The 23,842-nt window shown below is 43.9% G+C and overlaps 1 protein-coding gene across 10 annotated transcripts; it reads left to right on the top strand.

The window, feature by feature from the left end:
- On the top strand, positions 1-21,550 carry ZNF268 (zinc finger protein 268). Of its 10 annotated transcripts, none has more exons than XM_033219956.1 (7): positions 1-213; positions 476-560; positions 7,408-7,608; positions 12,002-12,128; positions 12,419-12,514; positions 13,960-14,065; positions 18,760-19,070. In XM_033219956.1, the coding sequence occupies exons 2-7, from the start codon at positions 528-530 to the stop codon at positions 18,776-18,778; spliced, it is 582 nt and encodes a 193-aa protein (XP_033075847.1). In that variant the 5' UTR covers positions 1-213; positions 476-527; the 3' UTR covers positions 18,779-19,070. The 10 variants fall into 10 exon arrangements, with proteins under 10 accessions (XP_033075847.1, XP_033075842.1, XP_033075839.1 ...); XM_033219955.1 differs by having other exon boundaries at positions 25-213; positions 18,760-21,550; XM_033219951.1 differs by lacking the exon at positions 13,960-14,065 and having other exon boundaries at positions 1-154; positions 18,760-21,550.
- Positions 21,551-23,842: the final 2,292 nt, after the last annotated feature.

The raw sequence follows: 23,842 nt of genomic DNA, 5'->3' as shown, positions 1-23,842 counted from the left end.
ATGACGCAATTCCTGTGCGACACACGTAACGGCCGCCATTGCTCTGCGCCGACGGTGAGAGCCTTGTTCCGCAGATAGCGTTCGTCACCCGTCGTGGTCACCGGGCCACCCGAGTCTGGAGTGGTTACGAACCCTTCTGGCTGCAGATTCGGAGGTGGAGGCAGTATCCCGGACTCTATCCTGCCGCCCCTTCAGGGTTTGGAGGAGCCGGAGGCGCGGAATTCCTCCAGTTCCAAGGCGGCGGGACGGGACAGAACTAATCTGCCTTAACTCTCTCCTGCTGCAGACCCGGGGCGGTTGCCTGACCCTAACCTGTGTGTTGGTGAGGGGGTGGAGATGGTGAATCCCGTGGCTGTGGGAGGGAAGGAGCCTCAGCTCCGAGAATGGCAGGCAGCCCTGGTGCCTGGGACCCGCCCCCTCTGGGTTTGGGGACTGCTGGGAGAACGCTTTCTTCACTGTGTGCTCTCTCTTCTAGCATCCCTTGCGTCCTGTCACCTCCAGCGAGGCACACAAAACTGACCGTAGGGATGGCTACCAGGGTCCGAACAGCTTCTATTTGGGTGAGTAGAGGTTTTCTTTCATTTTTGAAAAGCTCTCCCTGAATGTCAACGTGTGCGCACCCCATCTACTCCAAAGTCTGAATGTGCCGGGAGCTTTCTCACCCCATCGCTCTTTTAGGCAACTGGATTGTCCTTTAGAGCATGTTAGACTTTCCAGAAATGCTTCTTGTCATCCGATTTCCTTTTTCCTCCTTTCATCAGTCTCTTTTCTGACAACTTTGTACGTTGAACGTTTGAGTTAAACAAGGGATACTGATTTGTTTTATGCGACCACCAGAGCTGGCGCCAGAGGAAAAGGCAAGTAGGCAAGATAAAAAAGGAAACTTTATTAGGTAGCCAATGTATAGAAAGGGGAGGCGAAGTTCACCGGTCTCCGGGGGCGGAGGCCCAGGAAGTGGCTCCGGCGTTCTCAGGCGAGGTTCCTAGGTCCACGTATGAGGAGGGGCCGAGGAAGTTCGCGCAGCGCGCCTGCCCCAGCGGCTTTTATGTCCTGGGCCTGGGAGTGGGGGGCGGTAGGCAGGATGCGGGCGGGTGGAGGGCCGTGCGTGGGCGGGGCCAGGTAGGTTTCGGTTTCCTCCGTCGGAGGTCATGCTGCGCCTGCGCAGTTGACCTGTGCCTTTCCCGGCGCGGGGAAGTTGGTGATGAGGAACCTGGAAGTAGGCCATCTTAGTCACCTTTGTTCTTTGTTTTCCTCTCCCTCCGTCCAGACAGATATTAACCTATCTTTCAGTTTTTTCAGCCTGCATTTACTGAGGGTCTTCTGTATCTGGGATCTTTGAACGTTATTTTGGAAATTACAGACTTTTTAATTCACTTGTTCAACATTTTTATTTTATTTTGTGTGCTGGACCCTGGGGCAGGTGCTAAAAATGTAAAGATGGGTTGCTCATTATCCCTGTCTTGAAGAACAGTGGTCTAGGAATGGTGGATAAGAAAGACACAATGACAAGTTAATGAGTGCTCTGGGAGCAGGCTGTGGAAATACACGGGGGCATGCAGGAATGGATCAATTTTGGAAGTAAGGACGCCCCCTAACCCCTTACTCCCAAATGCTTCAATGATTCAGAGAGTCTTAAACTTGGGTGTGAAAGATGACATACCTAAAGTTGACAAAGGATTAAAACCAGCCTGGGAAAAAGAAGTAACGTGCAAATTAGGCTTAAAATGACCTCATATGGTGAACTTTGGGCACTTAAGGGTTGCTGAAATGTAGAGTTTAATGGTGATAGTAGAAGTGTATATTAAAAAATGAGGCTAGAGCCGTAGGCCTAAGATCATAGAGGGCTTTGAGGACCCCATTAAAAACTTGGATTTTATCATATAGGGCAGGCGGTCCCTAACCCTCAGGCTTCAGACTAGTACCAGTCTGTGGCCTGTTAGGAACTGGGGTGCATGTCAGGAGGCGAGTGGCGGGTTAGCATGACTGCCAGAGCCCCGCCTCCTATCAGAGGTGAGTGGTGGGTTAGTGAGCATGACTGCCGGAGCCCCGCCTCCTATCAGAGGCTGCATTAACTTCTCATAGCACAAACTCTTATTGTGAACTGCGCATGCAAAAGATCTAGGTTGCGCACTCCTTATGGGACTCTTAACTAATGCCTGATGATCTGAAGTGTAACAGTTTCATCCAGAAGCCATTGCCACCCCCTACTCCCTGTCCATGGAAAAATTGTCCTCTGCAAAACCGGTCCCTGGTTGGGGACTGATGGTATAGGGGAAGGAGTTTACTTATTTAAGTGTTTTCACAAAGAGTTTGAGGGTAGAACAGTCTAGTCAGCAGGTAAGAGAATATAAGGATTTAAGTAAATTAGTGGTTTTGAGAAAAGAGAGGAGGTAGCTGGGTGCAGTGACTCACACCTGTAATCCCAGTTACTCGGGAGGCTGAGACAGGAGAATCACTTGAACCCAGGAGGCAGAGGTTGCAGTCAGCCGAGATCGTGCCACTGCACTCCAGCCTGGGCGACAGAACAAGACTCCGTCTCAAAAAAAAAAAAAAAAAGAGCTGGTCAAGAGGCAGAAGAAATTAGATTTCATAACTAGTTGGGTGCAGTGGTAAGAGAGGCAGAAAAGCCAGGAATGACAACTAGAGTTCTACTCTGTGGGCCTGGTTGGGAATGTCACCATTTGCTGAGTAAGGGAAGACTTATCAGAATTGTGATTGATAGAGGGGGGAGATTTCAGTTTTATATGGATTGGCTCCTCTAGGTAGAGGTTGCTAGTGGGCAGGTGGGCAGGCGTGTGTTTCAAGAGAAAGGTCTGGATGAGGTTGCACCAATTAGGTATGGCCAAAGTAGCTCAGGGAGAATGTGTACCATAAGAAGATAACTGAGGACAGTGGTCAGGCAAATGACAAGAGAAAGCAGGGGAAGAGGTGTTGGAGACTGAGATGGAATCCAAGAAAAGTGAGACAAAATAGAGACATGTAATTCACACTTAAAGAAAAGGAAACCTCAAAAATGCTTGTCAAGTGACATGTATGAGGGAGATCAAGTAATATTAGATCATTGTCTTTGTGCTGCTGTAACAAAATATCACAGACTTGGCAACTTATAACAGATACTACTTTCTCACGATTCTGGAGGCTGAGAAGTTGAAGATTAAGGTGCTGGTAAATATGGTATCTGATGAGGTCTGCTGCCTGCTTTCTTTTTTCTTTTTTTGAGACAGAGTCTCTCTCTGTCCCCAGGCTGGAGTGTAGTGGCGCAATCTTGGCTCACTGCAACCTCCACCTCCTAGGTTCAAGTGATTCTCCTGCCTCAGCCTCCCAAATAGCTAGGACTACAGACGTGCGCCACCACCCAGCTAATTTTTTTTTATTTTTAGTAGAGACGGAGTTTCACCATGTTGGCCACAATGGCCTCGATCTCCTGACCTTGTGATCCACCCGTCTTGGCCTCCCAAAGTGCTGGGATTACAAGCGTGAGCCACCGCACCTGGCTCTGCTCTCTTCTTTCAAGATGGCACTTTCTTGCTACATCCTTACATGATGGCAGGGGGCAAAAAGAGAAGACTGCTGTGTCCTCACATGGCCAAAGAGATGGAAGGGCCAGACGGCTCTCTGAAACCTCTTTTAAGAGGGTATTAATCCCATTCCTGAAGGAGAGCCCTCATGATTTAATCACTGTTAAAATTCCCCACCTCGGCCGGGCGTGGTGGCTCAAGCCTGTAATCCCAGCACTTTGGGAGGCCGAGACGGGCGGATCACGAGGTCAGGAGATCGAGACCATCCTGGCTAATACAGTGAAACTCTGTCTCTACTTAAAAATACAAAAAACTAGCCGGGCGACGAGGCGGGCGCCTGTAGTCCCAGCTACTCGGGAGGCTGAGGCAGGAGAATGGCGTAAACCCGAGAGGCGGAGCTTGCAGTGAGCTGAGATCCGGCCACTGCACTCCAGCCTGGGTGGCAGAGCAAGACTCCGTCTCAAAAAAAAAAAAAAAAAAAAAAAAAAGTCCCCACCTCTTTTTTTTTTTTTTTTTTTTTGAGGCTGAGTCACTCTGTCGCCCAGGCTGGAGTGCAATGGCAATCTCTGCTCACCACAACCTCTGCTTCCCGAGTTCAAGTGATTCTCTTGCTTCAGCCTCCTGAGGAGCTGGGATTACAGGCACATGCCACCACACCCAGCTAATTGGCCCCACCTCTTAATACCATCACAATGGGGCTTAAGTTTCAACATGAATTTTGGTGGGATGCAATCATTCAAACCATAGCAGTCATAAAAACCTAAATTGAATTTAGTGGTGATGGGCTGTGTGTAGTGGGTCACGCCTGTAATCCCAGCACTTTAGGAGGCCGCGGTGAGCAGATCACCTGAGGTCAGGAGTTCGAGACCAGCCTGACCAACATGGCGAAACCCTGTCTCTACTAAAAATATGAAAATTAGCTGGGTGTGGTGTTGGGCACCTGTAATCCCAGTTGCATGGGAGGCTGAGACAGAAAAGTCGCTTGAACCTCGGGAATCGGAGGTTGCAGTGAGCCGAGATTGTGCCACTGCACTCCAGCCTGGTGTCAGAGTGAGACTACGTCTCAAAAACAACAAAAAAAGAAATGACTGGTGGCTACTTTAGCTTGGGTGCTCATGGAAGGCCCCCACTAAGGAAGTGACATCTAACTCTGAGTTAACAATAGCAAGCCAGCCTTGTTAAGAGCAGGTAGAAGATCATCCAGGATGGGAACAGCCAGGGCCAAGGCTGTAAGGCAGGAGAAGTTTGATGCCTTTGTAACCTGGAAGGAAGGTCTTTGTGGCTGGGGGTAGGTAGTGAGAGAGAGGAGAGCAGATGAACACAGGTGGCCAGAGGCCAGATCAGGCTAGGAAACCATGGGGTCCAGGAGAGGGTGTGGTGCTAAGAAAGGGAGCAACATGATCTGCTTAGGATTTCCAAAGACCCTTCTGAGTGCTGAGTAGAGAACAGGTTGTAGGTGGACAAGAGTAGACACAGAAAGGGGGAAATGAGACTGATTAGGTGACTACAGTGGTTCAGACAAGAGGTAGCAGGGATTTTGTGTAGTGTGGTAGAAATGGAGACACTAGTTAGAGTTGGGGGATGTTTGAAGGTGGAGTCCTCTTTTCTAATAGCTAGCATATGCTTTTCATCTTGGTGATTGTCATTTTGTAGTGTGGTTTATTTTCATTAAGTATGCCTGGTTTTTTGTTTTGTTTTCTTTTGCCATTTCAACCAAATGTTAATGCTCAGTGTCTACTACGTATGAGGTTCTGTGCTAAATCTTTTATTAGGTATTACCACGTTAAAACCTCACGGTGGCCAGGCGTGGTGGCTCACGCCTGTAATCCTAGCACTTTGGGAGGCTGAGGCGTGTGGATCACCAGGTCAGGAGATCAAGATCATCCTGGCTAACACAGTGAAACCCCATCTCTACTAAAAATACCAAAAAATCAGCTGGGCGTGGTGGTGGGCGCCTGTAGTCCCAGCTACTTGGGAGGCTGAGGCAGGAGAATGGCGTGAACCTGGGAGGCGGAGCTTGCAGTGAGGTGAGATCGTGGCACTACACTCCAGCCTGGGCAACAGAGCAAGACTCCATCTCCAAAAAAATAAATAAATAAAAAATAAAACCTCACAGTAGTCCTAGCCCCAGGTGGTGGTGAGTACTGTTACTCTCCTTTGATGGGTAAGGATACTGAGACCCAGAAAGGGCTAATTGGAGACCAGGTGGCACCCCTGGTCAATGTAGAGCCAGGACTTGAAACCAGATAGTCTGGCTCTATGTGCATTTTCCTGGCCTGTGTACTCTATTTAGTCTCTGGATGCAGGTTGAGGATTTCTTAAGAGGCAGAGATTCTAGGATCCTCGATCTTGAAATGTAGAGCAAAATGTAGAGTGGGTGGATAGTGCCCAGTGTACCCAGAGAAGGCTCTGAGAGATAAGCTGTTGGTCTCCAGGGAATAATCTTTTTTTTTTTGGAGACGGAGTCTCGCTCTGTTGCCTAGGCTGGAGTGCAGTGGCACTCACTGCAACCTCTGCTTCCCAGGTTCAAGCAATTCTCCTGCCTTAGCCTCCCAAGTAGCTGGGACTACAGGTGTATGCTGCCACTCCTGGCTAATTTTTTTTTTTTTTGTATTTTAGTAGAGATGGGGTTTTACTGTGTTGCCCAGGCTGGTCTTAAACTCCTGAGTTCAGGCAACTCACCCGCCTCAGCCTCCCAAAATTCTGGGATTACAGGCATGAGCCACCACGCCCGGCCTCCAGGGAATAATCTTAATGTCCATTAATGGTGAATGATGAAATGTGTTGGAATACTATTCAGCAACAAAAGGAACAAACTATCGATATGTGCTATGACAAATATAAACCTCATGCGAAGTGAAAGAAACCAGACACACAAGACTAGATTCTATGTTATCCCATTTATATGGCAAACACAAGCATATACATGTACTAGCAATGCTCCTTCTTGTTTTAACACGAAAGCCAGCTTTCTGTATGTACTGTTCTTCCCCTTGTCATCATCACTGAGAGTATATATTGATCATTGTATTATACCAATACTGGTGCCTGGAGGTTGTTCTCGCTTCCCTGTCTCTGTCGCCGTTTACTGCTGTGTAGATGGCCATAGCATTTTCAGCCAGTTATGTAGTTATAGATATTTGGGTTATAAAAATGCCTCGGTGAACAGCCTTTTCATGTCATTTCATTGTTTCTTTTTCTAATTTTTTATTCCCTTTTTTTAGGCTTTCCCCACTTTTCACCTGTGCTGCCTTCTAGGTCATTGCTACTTTTTTGTGTTCCTCTTAATGTAATCTTCATTTCTGAATTTTTTTTCCTAATTTATTCGTATATTTCTCATTTCACATTTTCCAGATGTCTATAAGCATCTACCTTCTAGGCTCTTTTGTTTTTTATAAATCTGTCCTCTCAAAAGTTTTGTTTTTCTGATTTCTTTTACTTCATTTTGAAATGTTGTGTAACAGTTTTTATGTGGTCAGATATTTTGGTTATGTTTTTATTGTCTGTCAGAGCCTCATTTGCTTCCTTTTTCCTTCATAATAATGTTTTATTCCCGCTGCCCTCCCAAACCAGCCTATTAAGACGCCATTTGGTTTGTGGCAGGAAGTCCCTGTTTGGAGCTAGGATGAGCCAGGATCTTTCTGTAGCTTTGCTGTTTGAGGGCCCTGCCTCTGTTTTTGTCATGAAGGGCTCAAAACACGCCCTGAACTCTTGGTGCTAAGCCTTGTCAGGAAGCCATTTCTTTTCAACCTCTAACCCTGCATTTCCTGAAGTTAAACCTGCCTTGTTTTCTAATGTGTTTCTCTCACATTTATGTGATATGACCCCTATTTCCTTTTCCCAGAAGTAAATTATGCTCCCTAAAGTAAATTTGCTCTTGAGTCCACAGGTCCCACCTCTCCAAGAACGAAACAGTTCATGGGATAGGATGAGAAAGCTCCAAGGTCAGGAATCTGTCTTGGGCCAAGGGACTCTTGGCCTGCAACACCTCCCTGGGGCACCCAGGCGGAAGCGGAAGAGTCGCAGAACAGAGAAAGTCCTAGAGTGGCTATTTATTTCCCAAGAGCAGCCAAAAATCACCACGTCCTGGGTGAGCTTCTCATTTGTTTATTCCTAGTGTTTTCTTTATTCCTTTTTTTTTTTTTTTTTTTTTGGTGTGGAGAGGGATGGAGATCCTTAGGTCAAAGGGTTAAGTTAATCACTCCTCAGTTCAGGTCAAGACCCACCCCCTCCCACTGTTTTTTTGAGACAGGGTCCTGCTCTGTCGCCCAGACTGGAGCGCAGTGGTGCAATCATAACTCGCTGCAGCCTCAAACTCCAGGCTCAGGTGATCCTCCAGCCTCAGCCTCTTGAGTAGCTGGGACAGCAGGCAGGTGCCACCATGCCTGGCTGATGTTTTTTATTTTTAGTAGAGAGAAGGTCTCCCTATATTGCTCAGGCTGGTCATCAACTCCTGAGCTCAAGCGGTCCCCCTGCCTCAGTCTCCCAAGGTGCTGGGATTACAGTCATCAGCCACTGTGCCTGGCCTGTGGCCCTTTTAGCATTGGTTCAAGTAAGGTCCTTTCTGCCTTTATTTATATATTCTCTTATTTTCTCATACTCAATGTCCATCTCCTTCCCCATCCCTAAAAAGTTATTTTGTGTTTTATTTGTACACTGTTTCCAAAAAATGTGTGTTTACAAAATATGTATTGTTCTGGAAGCTTCTTAGAAATGCAGAGTATCAGAGTTCACCTCAATGCTGTTCATATAAGACTCTTCCTTTTAACAAGATTCATTGATTCATGCACATTAAAGTTTAAAACAAACTTTATATGAAGCCTATATTCAAATTTTTACCTGGGGTGCTTGTTTTACTTCCAATATTGGCTTGCTTTTTTACTCTCTTAATGCTTACTTTTGATGAACAGGTATTTCTAACTTTTACTGAGTCTGTATTGCACATTTTTGTCTTTTATTGCTAGTGACTTTTGTGTCCTATTTTTTTCTTAGCCTAAGCTCCTTAACTTTTAGATTTACCTTTACTTTTAGATTTACCGTACGTTTGGGATTGAGTTCAAATCCATGAACACAGGGTCCCCCATTATTTAGATCTTTGATTTTTAAAAGTCAGTGTTTATAGTTTTGAGCATACAGATCCTACACAGATTTCTTAGATTTATATGTAAGTTCTTTCTGTTTCATTGTTGCTGTTGTAAACAGTATCAGTATCTTAATTTTTTTTTTTTTTTTTTTTTTTTTTTTTTGAGGAGTTTTGCTCCGTCACTCAGGCTGGAGTGCAGTGGCACGATCTGGGCTCACTGCGCCCTCCGCCTGCTGGGTTCAAGCAGTTCTCCCGCCTCAGCCTCCTGAGTAGCTGGGACTACAGGTGTGCACTATCACACCATTTTTAGTAGAGACAGGGTTTCGCCATGTTGGCCAGGCTGGTTTCAAACTCCTGACCTCAAGTGATCCACCTCCCTCGGCCTCCTAAAATGCTGGGATTACAGGTGTGAGCCATGGCACCAGCCAGTTTCTTAATTACAAAATCAAATGATTTATTGCTGTTATATAGACATATAGCCAACTTTTATGTATTGACCATGTATCCTGTGACCTTGCTACATTCACTAGTTAGTTCTAGGAACTTTCTTAGATTTTTTGGTATTTTCTTTGTAAACAGTCATGTCATCTTAATCTTTTTGTTGACATCGTCAGTTTCCTACTTACTCTCTCTGTAAAAAAGGACAGTTTTGTTTCTTTCCAATCTGTATGATGTTAACTGCAAATTTTATTTCTTTTTTTTTCTTTTTTTTTTTTTTTGAGATGGATTCTCACTCTGTCACCAAGGCTGGAGTGCAGTGGCACCATCTTGGCTCACTGCAAGCTCTGCCTCCCAAATTCACACCATTCTCCTGCCTCAGCCTCCTGAGTAGCTGGGACTACAGGTGCCCACCACCACGCCTGGCTAATTTTTTATATTTTTAGTAGAGATGGGGTTTCACTGTGTTAGCCAGGATGGTCTCGATCTCCTGACCTCATGATGCACCCGCCTCAGCCTCCCAAAGTGCTGGGATTACAGGTGTGAGCCACCGTGCCTGGCCCAAATTTTATTTTTTAATAGATATATAATTATTAATTAAACTTATCTATTTGTTTGTTGTTTTGAGATGGTGTCTCACTCTGTCGCCTAGGCTGGAATACAGTGGCACGATCTTGGCTGACTGTAACCTCTGCTTCCCGGGTTCAAGTGAGTCTCCTGCCTTAGCCTCCGGAGTAGCTAGGACTACAGGTGTGTGCCACCATGCCCGGCTACTTTTTTGTATTTTTAGTAGAGACGGGGTTTTACTGTGTTAGCCAGGATGGTCTTGTTCTCCTGACTTTGTGATCTGCCTGCCTTGGCCTCCCCAAGTGCTGGGATTACAGGCGTGAGCCACCCTGGCCCGTTTATCTGTTCTTGAGTAAGTTTGGTAATTTGTGTCTTCCAAGGAATATGTCCTTTTCATCTAACTTACCAAATTTATGTGCATAGAGTAGTTCGTCTTTTCATGTCTGTGGGTTCAGTAATGATAACTTCTTTTCATATATGATACTTGCCATGTATGTCTTCTCTTTTTGTTTTGACGTAAGTTTTCATTTCATTTGTATAAATACCTAGGGCGTAGTTGCTGGATTATATGGTAAGACTGTTTAGATTTGTGAGAAGTTGCCAAACTGGCTTCCAAAGAGACTCGGCCACTTTTCATTCCCACCAGCAATGAATAAGAGTTTCTGTTGCTCCACATCCTCTCCAGCATTTGGTGGTCAGTTTTTTGGATTTTATCCATTCTAATAGATGTGTAGTGGTGTCTTACTTTTTCCGAATTTGCAGTTCCCTAATGACATATGGCATTGAGCATGCTTTGTATGCTCATTTACCATCTGTATATTTTCATGTCTAGGTATTTTATCCCACAGAGTGGCTGCTATTTACGGCAGTTACCTTTTTAGTCCATAAAGTTTTAATGTGTCTTTTCTTCTAGGTACCTATAGTACCCTTTCACAGATTCCACCTGACCCTGTCAAATAGCATTGCTTACTTCTTCCTTTGTGCGCATGTTGTAATCTGTGTTCTTTTATTTTATTTTATTTATTTATTTATTTTTGATTTTTTGGATACGGAGTCTCGCTCTGTCGCCCGGGCTGGAGTGCAGTGGCCGGATCTCAGCTCACCGCAAGCTCCGCCTCCCGGGTTCACGCCATTCTCCTGCCTCAGCCTCCCGAGTAGCTGGGACTACAGGCGCCCGCCACCTCGCCCGGCTAGTTTTTTGTATTTTTAGTAGAGACGGGGTTTCACTGTGTTAGCCAGGATGGTCTCGATTTCCTGACCTCGTGATCCGCCCGTCTTGGCCTCCCAAAGTGCTGGGATGTTCTTTTATTTTAACTTCATTGACTTCCAGTTGCATTTGCATATGTAGCTTTCCTTCCTTGTGCGGTGCTGAATGCTTCTTGGGGGCAGGACTCTATTTCATTCATTTTTATATTCCCGACACCTAGAGGTCGGTAACTGTATTGCAGATGTAGGAGTGATCATTCGAACTTTTTTGTCTGACTGTCCTGCCTTTAGTACTGAATGTCCCATGTCTGAGAACCCTTGTATAGATGGTTTCTAGGATAGCTTAAAACTTTAGGCCGGGCGCGGTGGCTCAAGCCTGTAATCCCAGCACTTTGGGAGGCTGAGACGGGTGGATCACGAGGTCAGGAGATCGAGACCATCCTGGCTAACACGGTGAAACCCCGTCTCTACTAAAAACTGCGAAAAAACTAGCCGGGCGAGGTGGCGGGCGCCTGTAGTCCCAGCTACTCCGGAGGCTGAGGCAGGAGAATGGCGTAAACCCGGGAGGCGGAGCTTGCAGTGAGCCAAGATCCGGTCACTGCACTCCAGCCTGGGCGACAGAGCGAGACTCCGTCTCAAAAAAAAAAAAAAAAAAAAAAAACTTAAAGAGAGTTTATCGCATTTGTTAAAGGGAGTTTATCGTAGTTGTCAAATGTTAAATGAAAGATGACTGATTTACGGCCAGGCGCGGTGGCTCACACCTGTAATCCCAGCATTGTGGGAGGCCCAGGCGGGCAGATCATGAGGTCAGGAGATCGAGACCATCCTGGCTAACACGGTGAAACCCCATCTCTACTACAAATACAAAAAATTAGCCAGGTGTGGTGGTGGGTGCCTGTAGTCCCAGCTACTAAGGAGGCTGAGGCAGGAGAATGGCGTGAACCTGGGAGGTGGAGCTTGCAGTGAGCCAAGATCACACCACTGCACTCCAGGCTGGGCGACAGAGCAAGACTCCGTCTCAATGAAAAAAAAAGAAAGAAAGATGACTGATTTAATGCACATTGATGCATGTTTTCAGTACAATTTTTGTTCTCACAAAGTTGAACATAAGTAATAGACACCCTAGGCAGCTAGTTTTCCACAAACCTAGTAAAATAACTTGAGATTGGATGAGAGTATTGTATTTCAGGGACCATTGTCATTCATGGATGTGTTTGTGGATTTTACCTGGGAGGAGTGGCAGCTGCTAGACTCAGCACAGAAGTGCCTGTACAGGAATGTGATGTTGGAGAACTATAGCAACCTGGTGTCCCTAGGTAAGTGCTGCTTCGCTGAGGAGGTGTGTGCTTGATCTCCAGGCTTCTTCTTGGTTGCTGAAAACTGGAGGCCTTCTGTGAAATACTTAGTGATTTTGGACTTAGATTTTAAGGCCAGATTTTCTTAGTTCCCTGTTGGCAGCAGAGTATGCCAGTTGAATGGTCTTTACTTTGCCAAATTGCAACAAGGCAGCTTCATCATGCTACCTGCAGACCAAATCTTCCCATTTTTCTGAATCTCTGAATCCCAACCTGTTTGTTCCAGGTTGTCTGTGATTTTCTGTTTATAGGGTATCAACACACCAAACCTGATATCATCTTCAAGTTGGAACAAGGAGAAGAGCTGTGTGTGGTGCAGGCCCAAATTCCAAATCAGTCCTGTCCAAGTGAGTGATGGAGACAAATCTTTTCCTCTTTATTCAGAATTAGCATGAATTCTAATGTGATGTGCTCCTCTTGTTTGTACTTTGCCTCACGTATTACCATGCGCTCTTTTTTTTTTTTTTTTGGTTTCAGACAGAGTTTCACTCTGTTTCCCAGGTTGGAGTGCAGTGGCATGATCTCGGCTCGCTGCATCCTCTGCCTCCTGAATTCAAGCAGTTCTTCTGCGTCAGCCTCCTGAGTAGCTGGGATTACAGTTGTGCGCCACCACGCCCAGCTAATTTTTGTATTTTTAGTTGAGACGGGGTTTCGCCATATTGGCCAGGCTGGTCTCGAACTCCTGACCTCAAGTGATCCGCCTGCCTCAGCCTCCTGAAATGCTGGGATTACAGGCATGAGCCACCACGCCCAGCCTTACCATCCATTCTTAATCTTCTGGTTGGCGTCCTTATTTCCCTCCTTACTCTGTCTTGGTGATAGACTCACTTCATTATGCATTTTAGCAAGCCTTTCCTCTTTACTTCACTTGATGTGACTCTCATACTCCTTCTCTTTCCTTTCTATATTTTGAAAATTACGTTTAAATCCCTTACACATAAATTCAACAGCCACAGTCCCATCTTCCTTCTTTTTGAAACCTGTTAGTAGATTCTACCCCTTTTATGCTTCTCTATGCTATTGGCTTTTTTTTTTTTTTTTTGAGACAGAGTGTCACTCTGTCGCCCAGGCTGTAGTGCAGTGGCACGATCTGGGCTCACTGCAAGCTCTGCCTCCCGGGTTCACGCCATTCTCCTGCCTCAGCCTTCCGAGTAGCTGGAACTACAGGCGCCCACCACCAAGCCTGGCTAATTTTTTGTCTTTTTAGTAGAGGCAGGGTTTCACCATGTTAGCCAGGATGGTCTCGATCTCCTGACTTCATGATCCACCCACCTCAGCCTTTCAAAGTGCTAGGATTACCGGCGTCAGCCACCGTGCCCAGCCTTGCTAATGGCTTTAACATTATCACTCTGTACCTTCTGAGCACATTCCTTTGTCATTTGATAGTGTCCATGATCCTGCAGTGACACCTGTTGATCCTGCTCTTGTGCTGCATGACCAAGCACTTTTTCCCTTCATGTTCTACTGGGCTTCTCTTGTTCTTCTGAATCCAAGGGGTCTTTATTCTTCATTTCCCTCATATAGTGTAACTTTTAAAAGGCTCACATATTAGCTGAGCATGGTGGTGTGCACCTGTTGTCCCAGCTCCTTGGGAGGCTGAGGTAGGAGGATTGCTTGAGCCCAGGAAGTTGATGCTGCAGTGAACTATGATTGTGCCACTAGACTCTGGCCTGGGTGATAGCGAGATCTCATCTCAAAAAAAGAAGACTTCTGTCTGAGTCCATTTGTGTTGCTATAATAAAGTACTACAGACTAGGTAATTTTATAAAGCACAGAAATTTATTTCTCACAGTTTTGAAGGCTGGAAAGTCCAAAGCCAAGGTGCTGGCAGGTTTGGTGTCTGGTGAGGGCCTGCTCTGTGCTTCCAAGATGACGCCTTGTTGCTGCATCCTTTGGAGGTGAGGAACACTGTGGGACAGAAAGAGGGGCAAAACAGGCCTAAGATCGTTCCCTCAAACCCTTTTAGAAACCACTAATCCATTCATGAGGGCACGACTTTGTCTTCTCTTAATACCACCACAATGGGGATTAAGTTTCAACATGAATTTTAGAGGGGACACGTTCAGACCGTAACAGCTTCCATTCGGAAGATGTCAGCTCTTTCCTCTGCTGGTAATTGATAGCCACAGTGGCCTTTATCTGCCCTTTGGTCCTGGTTTAGATTGAGTCACTGGCATCTTCCTTGTACCACCCCCTGGCCTCGTTTTCAGAAACTGAAATTGTCTCTCCCACTGCTGCATAGCCATGTATATACCACCCTCTTTTCATCTTTCTTTTTGTTCATCCTGCTGTTTCTTCCGTTTTAAGGTTTTTTTCCTAACACTGGATAAGTCCGCTTGAATTTCCTTTCTGTGCAGGGCTCCCTTACTGGTTTTGGTACAGTCTGTTAGCATTTTGTTCCTTTAAAAAGAGGTCTTTTAACACCCTCATCGTCTCAATTCCCACTCAAAACGAGGCCAATATTGTCATGTCTGGATTGTTGTACTTAGCTAAATTTATTCACTTTACTCTTTTTATACTAATTCATCTTTGGTGTTACTGTCAGATATGTTTCCCTGAACACCCCATTTATTCTATCACTAGCTTGACAGCGTAAATCAACAGTTAGTCCTTGTGTTACTAGGATTGCTTCAGCTGCAGTTGTTGGTCAATCCCAGACCAACTAATATAAGCAGAAGTGATTTATTATTACACATCACAAAAAGTGCTGAAGTGGGGCAGCTCCAGGATCAACTAAGTGATTGACTCAGTCAGTCACCAAGGGCCCATCTAGGTATGTTGGCATTTTCCTTAGGTTATCTTCTTTAATGATCCTCAGATGGCGCTTGCAGTTTTACTTGATGCCTGTGGATATACCAGTGGCCAGTGAAATAAAAAGGGCTGTTTCTTCACACATGAGTCTGTCAGACAGGAAAACTCATCCCAGGAGGTCTCAAGCAGACTGATCGTGTTCAACAGGCTAAATTTTTGTCACATGCCCCTGTGTGAGGAAGGCTCTGGAAAGGCAAATGGGGCTATCTCTGTTGGCTTAGATAAATCATGCTTTACCTTTTGGAAGCGGGGCTGGGGATAGAAACGGATCCTCACTTCCCTGACTGAAGCACATCACCGTAAGGATGGGGGTGGAAAAGAATCAGGTTACTGCCAGCCAGGAACAGGGCGGAAGAACCACTGGGTAAGCAGCACTGTCTGCTTTCACCTTCCTTGGCCAGGCAGCACCTGTCACACCCTTCTTCCCAGCCATCCATCTTCAACTATTTGCTGCAACCCATATGTTTATTCTTGTACTACGTTAATACAAGTCTAGTATCCTGCTCCCATTCAGAGTAGTTCTTTATGGTCTATAGACCTATAATTAAAGATAAATTAAACACATCCAGTCATCCAAATGTAGAGGGATAGAGACAAGTCTAGAGTCCCCCAGTTCCAGGAGGGCAGCAGCAGTGAACACCACATGGCAGCCACTGGTTTACACTGTAGGCTTTGTCAGGATTTCTTTCTGTGGCAGTGAAATAAGCTACCTGAGGAACCTTTGTTTCTGCTCTCCAAGCATAATTTCCTTTTCCATCATCATCTGTGATTAAACTCAAGATGGTCCTGGGGAGACTGCTTTTCTGTAGCTTCAGAATCTCAATTCTCTTGGTGTTTATTTGGAATCCCAGCGATTGCCTTTGGACCACAGCCAGGAACCATATTTAATATGGTCTTGAATCATGTTTAAATAATTTTCAAGCTTTAGAATGCCTGGGCCGGGTGCAGTGGCATTTGTCTGTGATCTGAGCAGTTTGGGAGGCCAAGGTAGGAGGATCACTTGAGGCCAGGAGCTTAAGACCAGCTTGGGCAACATAGTGAAACCCCAGCTTTACCAAAAGTTTTTAAAAATTAGCTGGTCATGATGGCTGTTGCCAGTAGTCCCAGCTACTTGGGGTGTTGAAGTGGGAGGATCAATTGAGTCTGGGAGGTTGAAGATGCAGTGAGCAATGATTGCACCACTGCACTTGAATCTGGGTGACAGAGAGGGATCCCGTCTCTTTTTTTGTTTTGTTTTGTTTTGAGATGGAGTCTTGTCTGTTGCCTAGGCTGGAGTGCAGTGGTGCAATCTTGGCTCACTGCATCCTCCACCTCCCAGGTGCCAGTGATTCTCCTGCCTCACCTGAGTAGCTGGGATTACAGGTACGTGCCACCACACCTGGCTGATTTTTGTGTTTTTAGACAGGGTTTCACCATGTTGGTCAGGCTGGTCTTGAACCCCTGACCTCAGGTGATCTAACCACCCCGGCCTCCCAAGGCGTTGGGATTACAGACATGAGCCACTGTGCCTGGCAAACCCTGTCTCTTTGAAAAAAAAAAAAAAAGGCCAGACACTCTGGCTCATGCCTGTAATCCCAGCACTTTGGGAGGCTGAGGCAGGCGGATCATGAGGTCAAGAGATCAAGACCATCCTGGCCAACATGGTGAAACCCCATCTCTACTAAAAATACAAAAATTAGCTGGATGTGGTGATGCATGCCTGTAATCCCAGCTACTCGGGAGGCTGAATCAGGAGAATTGCTTGAACCTGGGAGGTGGAGATTGTAGTGAGCCTACATCACACCACGGCCCTCCAGCCTGGTGACAGAGTGAGATTCCATCTAAAGAAAAAAAAAAAGCCTGTCTTTTAGTTACTGGGTTTGGTATTCCCTGATTTTTTTAATTGTTTGAACTCTACCTTGAGGTGTCAAGTATAATCCTATTTTTGCCATTATTGTTACAAAGAGCATGCTGTAGAGAAGATACATTAGATTTCAAATGATGAAAGCAGAGCTATAGGAACCAAGCAAAGATAAGGATGGGTATGTTACCAGCAACAGAAGGAATGGAAGGATAAAATATAGGATTTGATAGTTAGGATGGCTTCAGTGTCAAACAGCTCTTTGCCTACCCTGTGCCCATTCTTTTCCATGACTGCTAGAGAAAACATCTTCAGTCTCTTTTTAACTCTTGTGGTGGTTGCCTCCATATTTCTAAATAACCGGCTTATTCTGCTACACTTTGGCTTTCTCCCCTAATGATTGCTCAGTATAGAAAGGTGATTTACTTCTCTTTCACTCTTCTCCGTCCATACCTTCCCACCGTATGCACACTCATGATGGAGACATATCTCTTCGCATGTTCCCATACCTCCATCATTCTGATACAGTTATTTCATATTTTTGGTTAGTTCTGTCTTCAATTTTTATGTTGGTATGACTGATCTCTGTTTATAGGTAAATCATGAAAGTATACAGTGATTTATTTTTATTTCTAAATTTGTATTTTTTTCTGCAGTTAATTTTTTGATTGTTTAATTTTGTTATCATTAAGGTATGCATCATATATGTAACTGCAGACTCTCCTTTCAGTATCTGAATATTCTTGGCTGATACTTTCAGCCAAATTATTAATTGTATTCCTTTTTTCTTACTAGTGATACTGACTGCTAAGTTTTTCTGACTTCCTTCAGAGTAGCTTAGTTTTTCTTAAGACCTTCTGTGCAATTTTTTTTTTTTTTTTTTTTTTTTTGAGACGGAGTCTTGCTCTTTTGCCCGGGCTGGAGTGCAGTGGCCGGATCTCAGCTCACTGCAAGCTCTGCCTCCCGGGTTTTACGCCATTCTCCTGCCTCAGCCTCCGGAGTAGCTGGGACTACAGGCGCCCGCCACCTCGCCTGGCTAGTTTTTTGTATTTTTAGTAGAGACGGGGTTTCACCGTGTTAGCCAGGATGGTCTCGATCTCCTGACCTCGTGATCCACCCGTCTCGGCCTCCCAAAGTGCTGGGATTACAGGCTTGAGCCACCGCACCCGGCTTTCTGTGCAATTTTTATCCTAGGATCTCCTTTTTGGTTTTATTTTCTGTATCCTCTGTCATTTATTTTCTCGGAGCAACTCGGGTAGCTTCCTGGAAAAGGGTGATAGAAACATTGAGACCTCTGTATCTGAAAATGTTTTGACTTTATTCCTCATTGCTCTATTTTCTGTCCTCTAGTTTTCCTAATGAGAAGTCTGATGGCATTCTAATTTTTGTTACATTCTAGGAAGCTTTTTGTTTCGGTTTTGATTTCTCTGAATAGTTTGAAGAACTGCTTCTTGTCCTGTTAGGGAATGATGTTCCCTCTCAGTTTATTTTTATCCGTTTGCTAGGTATTGAGATGTTATTCCCAGGAGGACTGGGCAGTAATCTGCATTGTTCTCTGCCATTTCTCTAGAAGGTAGCATAGTTTTTGGCACATAGTAGGCATTTAATAATTATTTTTTGAATAAATCTAATGTTCATAGATCCCTAATGACATCTTTATTTTATCTTCACTGTTCCTTGTGCCTATTTTGCCTTCTTTATCCAATATGCAAAACTCTTTAACTTCTTTATCAGTTTACTGTGCCTGTCTTCAGTTTTGTTTTTCTTTCTTTTTTTCAGTACCCAGTAGTTTGAGTGTTTTTACACCTGAGAAGTTATTTATATTCAGATCTGATATCTGAAACTAAAAAACCTCATGATATGGCATTTCATAGGCAACTTTCCAGTATACTACAATCAAGTTATTATTTATAACATATGACTAATTGTTCTCATTTCTAGACACAGTCTGGAAAATTGATGATCTTATGGAATGGCATCAGGAAAATAAAGACAAGCTTGGAAGTACGGGAAAAAGCTTTGAATGCACTACATTTGGAAAACTATGTCTTCTTAGTACAAATTATCTTTTAAGACAAAAACCTCATAAATGTGCCACGCATGGAAAGAGTTTGAAATATATAGATTTCACTAGTAATTATGCTCGAAAGAATCCTAATGGATTTCAGGTACATGGAAAATCATTCTTCCATTCTAAACAGGAGCAAACTGTTACAGGAATAAAATACTGTGAAAGTAATGAATCTGGAAAAGCTGTCAATAAGAAATCGCAATTTATGTGCCAACAAGTGTATATGGGCGAAAAACCCTTTGGATGTAGCTATTGTGAGAAAGCCTTCAGCAGCAAGTCATACCTTGTAGTGCATCAGCGAACTCATGCAGAAGAGAAACCCTATGGGTGTAATGAATGTGGGAAAGACTTCAGTAGTAAATCATACCTCATTGTACATCAGAGAATTCATACAGGAGAGAAACTGCATGAATGTGGTGAATGTGGGAAAACATTCCGTTTCAATTCACAACTTGTTATACATCAGAGAATGCACACAGGTGAGAATCCCTATGAGTGCTGTGAATGTGGGAAAGTCTTCAGTAGGAAAGACCAGCTTGTTTCACACCAGAAAACTCATTCAGGACGGAAACCATATGTGTGTAATGAATGTGGGAAAGCTTTTGGTTTAAAATCACAGCTCATTATACATGAGAGAATTCATACAGGAGAGAAACCATATGAATGCAATGAATGTCAGAAAGCCTTTAATACAAAGTCAAACCTTATGGTACATCAGAGAACCCATACAGGGGAGAAACCTTATGTTTGTAGTGATTGTGGAAAAGCCTTTACATTCAAATCACAGCTCATTGTACATCAGGGGATTCACACAGGAGTAAAGCCCTATGGGTGTATTCAGTGTGGGAAAGCATTCAGTTTGAAATCACAGCTCATTGTACATCAGAGAAGTCACACAGGAATGAAACCTTATGTATGCAACGAGTGCGGCAAAGCCTTCAGGAGCAAGTCTTACCTTATTATACATACAAGGACTCATACAGGAGAAAAACTCCATGAATGTAACGATTGTGGGAAAGCCTTCAGTTTTAAATCACAGCTCATTATACATCAGAGGATTCATACAGGAGAGAACCCCTATGAATGCCACGAATGTGGGAAAGCCTTCAGTCGGAAATACCAGCTTATTTCACACCAGAGAACTCATGCAGGAGAGAAGCCTTATGAATGCACCGACTGTGGAAAAGCTTTTGGTTTAAAGTCACAGCTTATTATACACCACAGAACTCATACAGGGGAGAAACCATTTGAATGTAGTGAGTGTCCGAAAGCCTTTAATACAAAGTCAAACCTGATTGTACATCAGAGAACTCATACAGGAGAGAAACCCTATGGTTGCAATGAATGTGGAAAAGCCTTTACGTTCAAATCGCAGCTCATTGTACATCAAGGAGTGCACACTGGAATAAAGCCCTATGGATGCAGTCAATGTGAAAAAACCTTTAGTTTGAAGTCCCAGCTCATTGTACATCAGAGAAGTCACACAGGAGTAAAACCATATGGATGCAGTGAGTGTGGGAAAGCCTTCAGGAGCAAGTCATACCTTATTATACATACGAGAACTCATACAGGAGAGAAACCACATGAGTGCAGGGAATGCGGGAAATCCTTTAGTTTCAATTCACAACTCATTGTGCATCAGAGAATTCACACTGGAGAAAATCCCTATGAATGCAGTGAATGTGGAAAAGCCTTTAATAGGAAAGACCAGCTCATTTCACATCAGCGAACTCATGCGGGGGAAAAGCCTTATGGGTGCAGTGAATGTGGGAAAGCTTTTAGCAGCAAGTCCTACCTAATTATACACATGAGAACTCATTCAGGTGAGAAACCATATGAATGTAATGAATGTGGGAAAGCCTTCATTTGGAAGTCACTACTCATTGTACATGAGCGAACTCATGCAAGGGTAAACCCTTATAAATGCAGTCAGTGTGAGAAATCCTTCAGTGGGAAGCTACGCCTTCTTGTACACCAGAGGATGCACACAAGAGAGAAACCATACGAATGCAGTGAGTGTGGAAAAGCCTTCATTAGGAATTCTCAACTCATTGTACATCAAAGAACTCATTCAGGAGAGAAACCCTATGGGTGCAATGAATGTGGGAAAACCTTCTCTCAAAAATCAATTCTCAGTGCACATCAGAGAACACATACAGGAGAGAAGCCTTGTAAGTGCACTGAATGTGGGAAAGCCTTTTGTTGGAAGTCACAGCTCATTATGCATCAGAGAACTCATGTAGATGACAAACATTGATAATTTTATGAAACTCCGGAAAGTAAATTCACAAGAAATCACAAAATCATGTATAAAGAGAAACTCTGTAAGTGGAATCATCTTGTCGTCTTCCAGAAAACTCATACTGAATAGAAACTTCATGAATACACAGCATATGGAAAGGCATCTACAGAAAGCTGTTCTTTACATGCAGAAAAAATAGTAGAAAATACACAGAAAACTGAATTTAGTAACCACTCGGAAAATTCTCAGCAGCAAGTCATACCTTTTTTAAAAAGTTCATACGGGTGAGAAACTATGTTAAACAAATGTTGTAAAGTCATTTATTAACATAAGATTCACAAAGAGTAAACTTCATGAACCAGATGAATATAGAATAGACTTCTTTGAAATTCATAGTTTACAGGATTTTAATGAGAGAAATTTTTTTTTTTTTTTTTTTTTTTTTTGAGACGGAGTCTCGCTCTGTCGCCCAGGCTGGAGTGCAGTGGCCGGATCTCAGCTCACTGCAAGCTCCGCCTCCCGGGTTTACGGCATTCTCCTGCCTCAGCCTCCGGAGTAGCTGGGACTACAGGCGCCCGCCACTTCGCCCGGCTAGTTTTTTGTATTTTTTAGTAGAGACGGGGTTTCACCGTGTTAGCTGGGATGGTCTGGATCTCCTGACCTCGTGATCCGCCCGTCTCGGCCTCCCAAAGTGCTGGGATTACAGGCTTGAGCCACCGCGCCCGGCCGAGAGAAATTATTGAGCTAATGAATAGAATTAACAAAAGTACAAACATTTTATGTATTGGAAGCATATACCTTGGAGGAACCATGCTGTAAGGGAAAGTTTAAATCTGGAAATGACAAACCCCTAGGGAAAAAAATACATACATAGGAGTGAACATCTATGAATGTACCAAATAAGCCACAGCTGGACTGTTAACCTCACCTTATATCAGAAGCTTCATTCTAAAAAAAAAAACCAACCTATTATTATATTTTAATATTAATTTTGAAGAATGATTTCCTTTAGGAATCAAGAGACATTTTATTCCAGATGTTCCCAGTTTTCAGGAAAAGATTTGAGAAAATTCTAAATTATAAGTAAGATACAGATTATTACATTGTACAAGTGAATCTAGTAAGGAGGTTAACAATAAGAAGTTACATACCAGAGCCTACAGGGATGTTTAGATTCCTTCCTATGTGTACTACATAATATGAATTTTGCAGTTTGGCATTTTACTTGTGAATGCCGTATGTGAGACAAAAGTAAATATCTTCCAGAGAGTTCTACTCTGCATAGCAACATTGTTTCTTTGTGGCTTACCAAATACAACTTGTTACTGGAATGACTTAGTAAAAATGCATTTCCACACTGCAAACATTTTCTTGTGGTATCTTCTGCCCTTTTGAAGCAGCTTTGGCAGCAACCTCTTTAGTTATAGTAATCAATATAAGGCACACTTCATGTGTTTGTGTAGCCTGGAATCTATTCTACCATCACTGGTTAGAACTTCTTGATTCCCTCTTAGAGAAACATTCCCTCACAGTGTATGCAGTCATGATGGAACCACCATTCAAGATGCCCTGCCAGGGACTTGGCATGAGCACTGTTGTCAGCTGAGGCTCAAAACTGTACATTGTTAACAGGTTTTTCAGGTTCAGAAAAAGCAACATGAGCTTTTGTTCTATGGTGGCATCTTGATTTAATAAGTAGCTATTTCAGTAGAGGTTCCTAGAACAGCTTTTGTAACTGTCATTTTCTTAACCTTGTTCACTTGTCTTTCATTTTGAGCTATTGGGTGTGCTTTTAATACATTCCTTGTTGGATTGCATTAGCCATTGTGTATCTGTTGCATACAGCTTACTAAATCAGACTGCTTCAGAAATGGGTGGTAGAGAGAGGTGTAGGCAGAAGCTTGCAAGGATATGTGGATATTTGGAAACGGCTGTTTCCCAAGACAGGATGGAAGTCCTTCAAGTCTCCATTTATATTCCACAGCAGAAACTTGGCCCATGCTATGAAGTCATGAACTGAATTGTTGGCATCATGTGCTCACTGAGGCTCTGGGGAAATGGATAAGTTGTCACTGAAAAAATTTAAACAATTCTGGAGTGTGATTAAGAGGGATTGTTTTTGATACCCATGTATATAATGATCTTAAAAATTCAATTTAAAATTATGTGTCATCAGTGATACTACTTAGTTACATGTAACTATAGAGTCAGAGTGGTGAAAAATTCTGCCAGTTGCTTACTCACAAAATTAGTTTTATTCACTACCTCATCAGGTTTGTTAGGTGAGTGGGCATTAATCTGGTAAGAGTGGGACCCTGGCAGTTAGATTAGGGCTATCTTGGAGGAATATGAGGATTCAACACTGCAAATATTTCTGAAACACCTTCCGCTTTGTACTCTATTAGAGGAGGGAACCCTGTCACTTGCCCAAAGAAATTTTCATCCTTGCAGGTGAGGAATTGAATGGTTTCTGAATACCTAACTGTTGTTGTGTTCTGCTTATACAGAATCCAACCTCAAGATACCTTGGGTGAAGAATGATGATTCACAGAAGGGAAGAGAAATCTTACATAAATAATTGCAGATATTTGCTGAAGTGTACCCCCCAATCCGGGAAATACTGTAAAGGTGTATATTGGCCGGGCACGGTGGCTCAAGCCTGTAATCCCAGCACTTTGGGAGGCCGAGACGGGCGGATCATGAGGTCAGGA

Source organism: Trachypithecus francoisi, unplaced genomic scaffold, assembly GCF_009764315.1.
Source record: "Trachypithecus francoisi isolate TF-2019V2 unplaced genomic scaffold, Tfra_2.0 Lachesis_group11, whole genome shotgun sequence".
NCBI lineage: Eukaryota > Metazoa > Chordata > Mammalia > Primates > Cercopithecidae > Trachypithecus > Trachypithecus francoisi.
Note: the sequence above shows the minus strand (reverse complement) of the source record. Positions and strands in the feature narration are given on the sequence as shown.

Coding starts and splice junctions, on each gene's coding strand:
- ZNF268 (XM_033219951.1), top strand. CDS start 528: ATGGCTACCAGGGTCCGAACAGCTTCTATTTGG. Junction 12,129..12,418: donor TAGCAACCTGGTGTCCCTAG/GTAAGTGCTGCT, acceptor TTCTGTTTATAG/GGTATCAACACACCAAACCT. Junction 12,515..18,759: donor TCCAAATCAGTCCTGTCCAA/GTGAGTGATGGA, acceptor TCTCATTTCTAG/ACACAGTCTGGAAAATTGAT.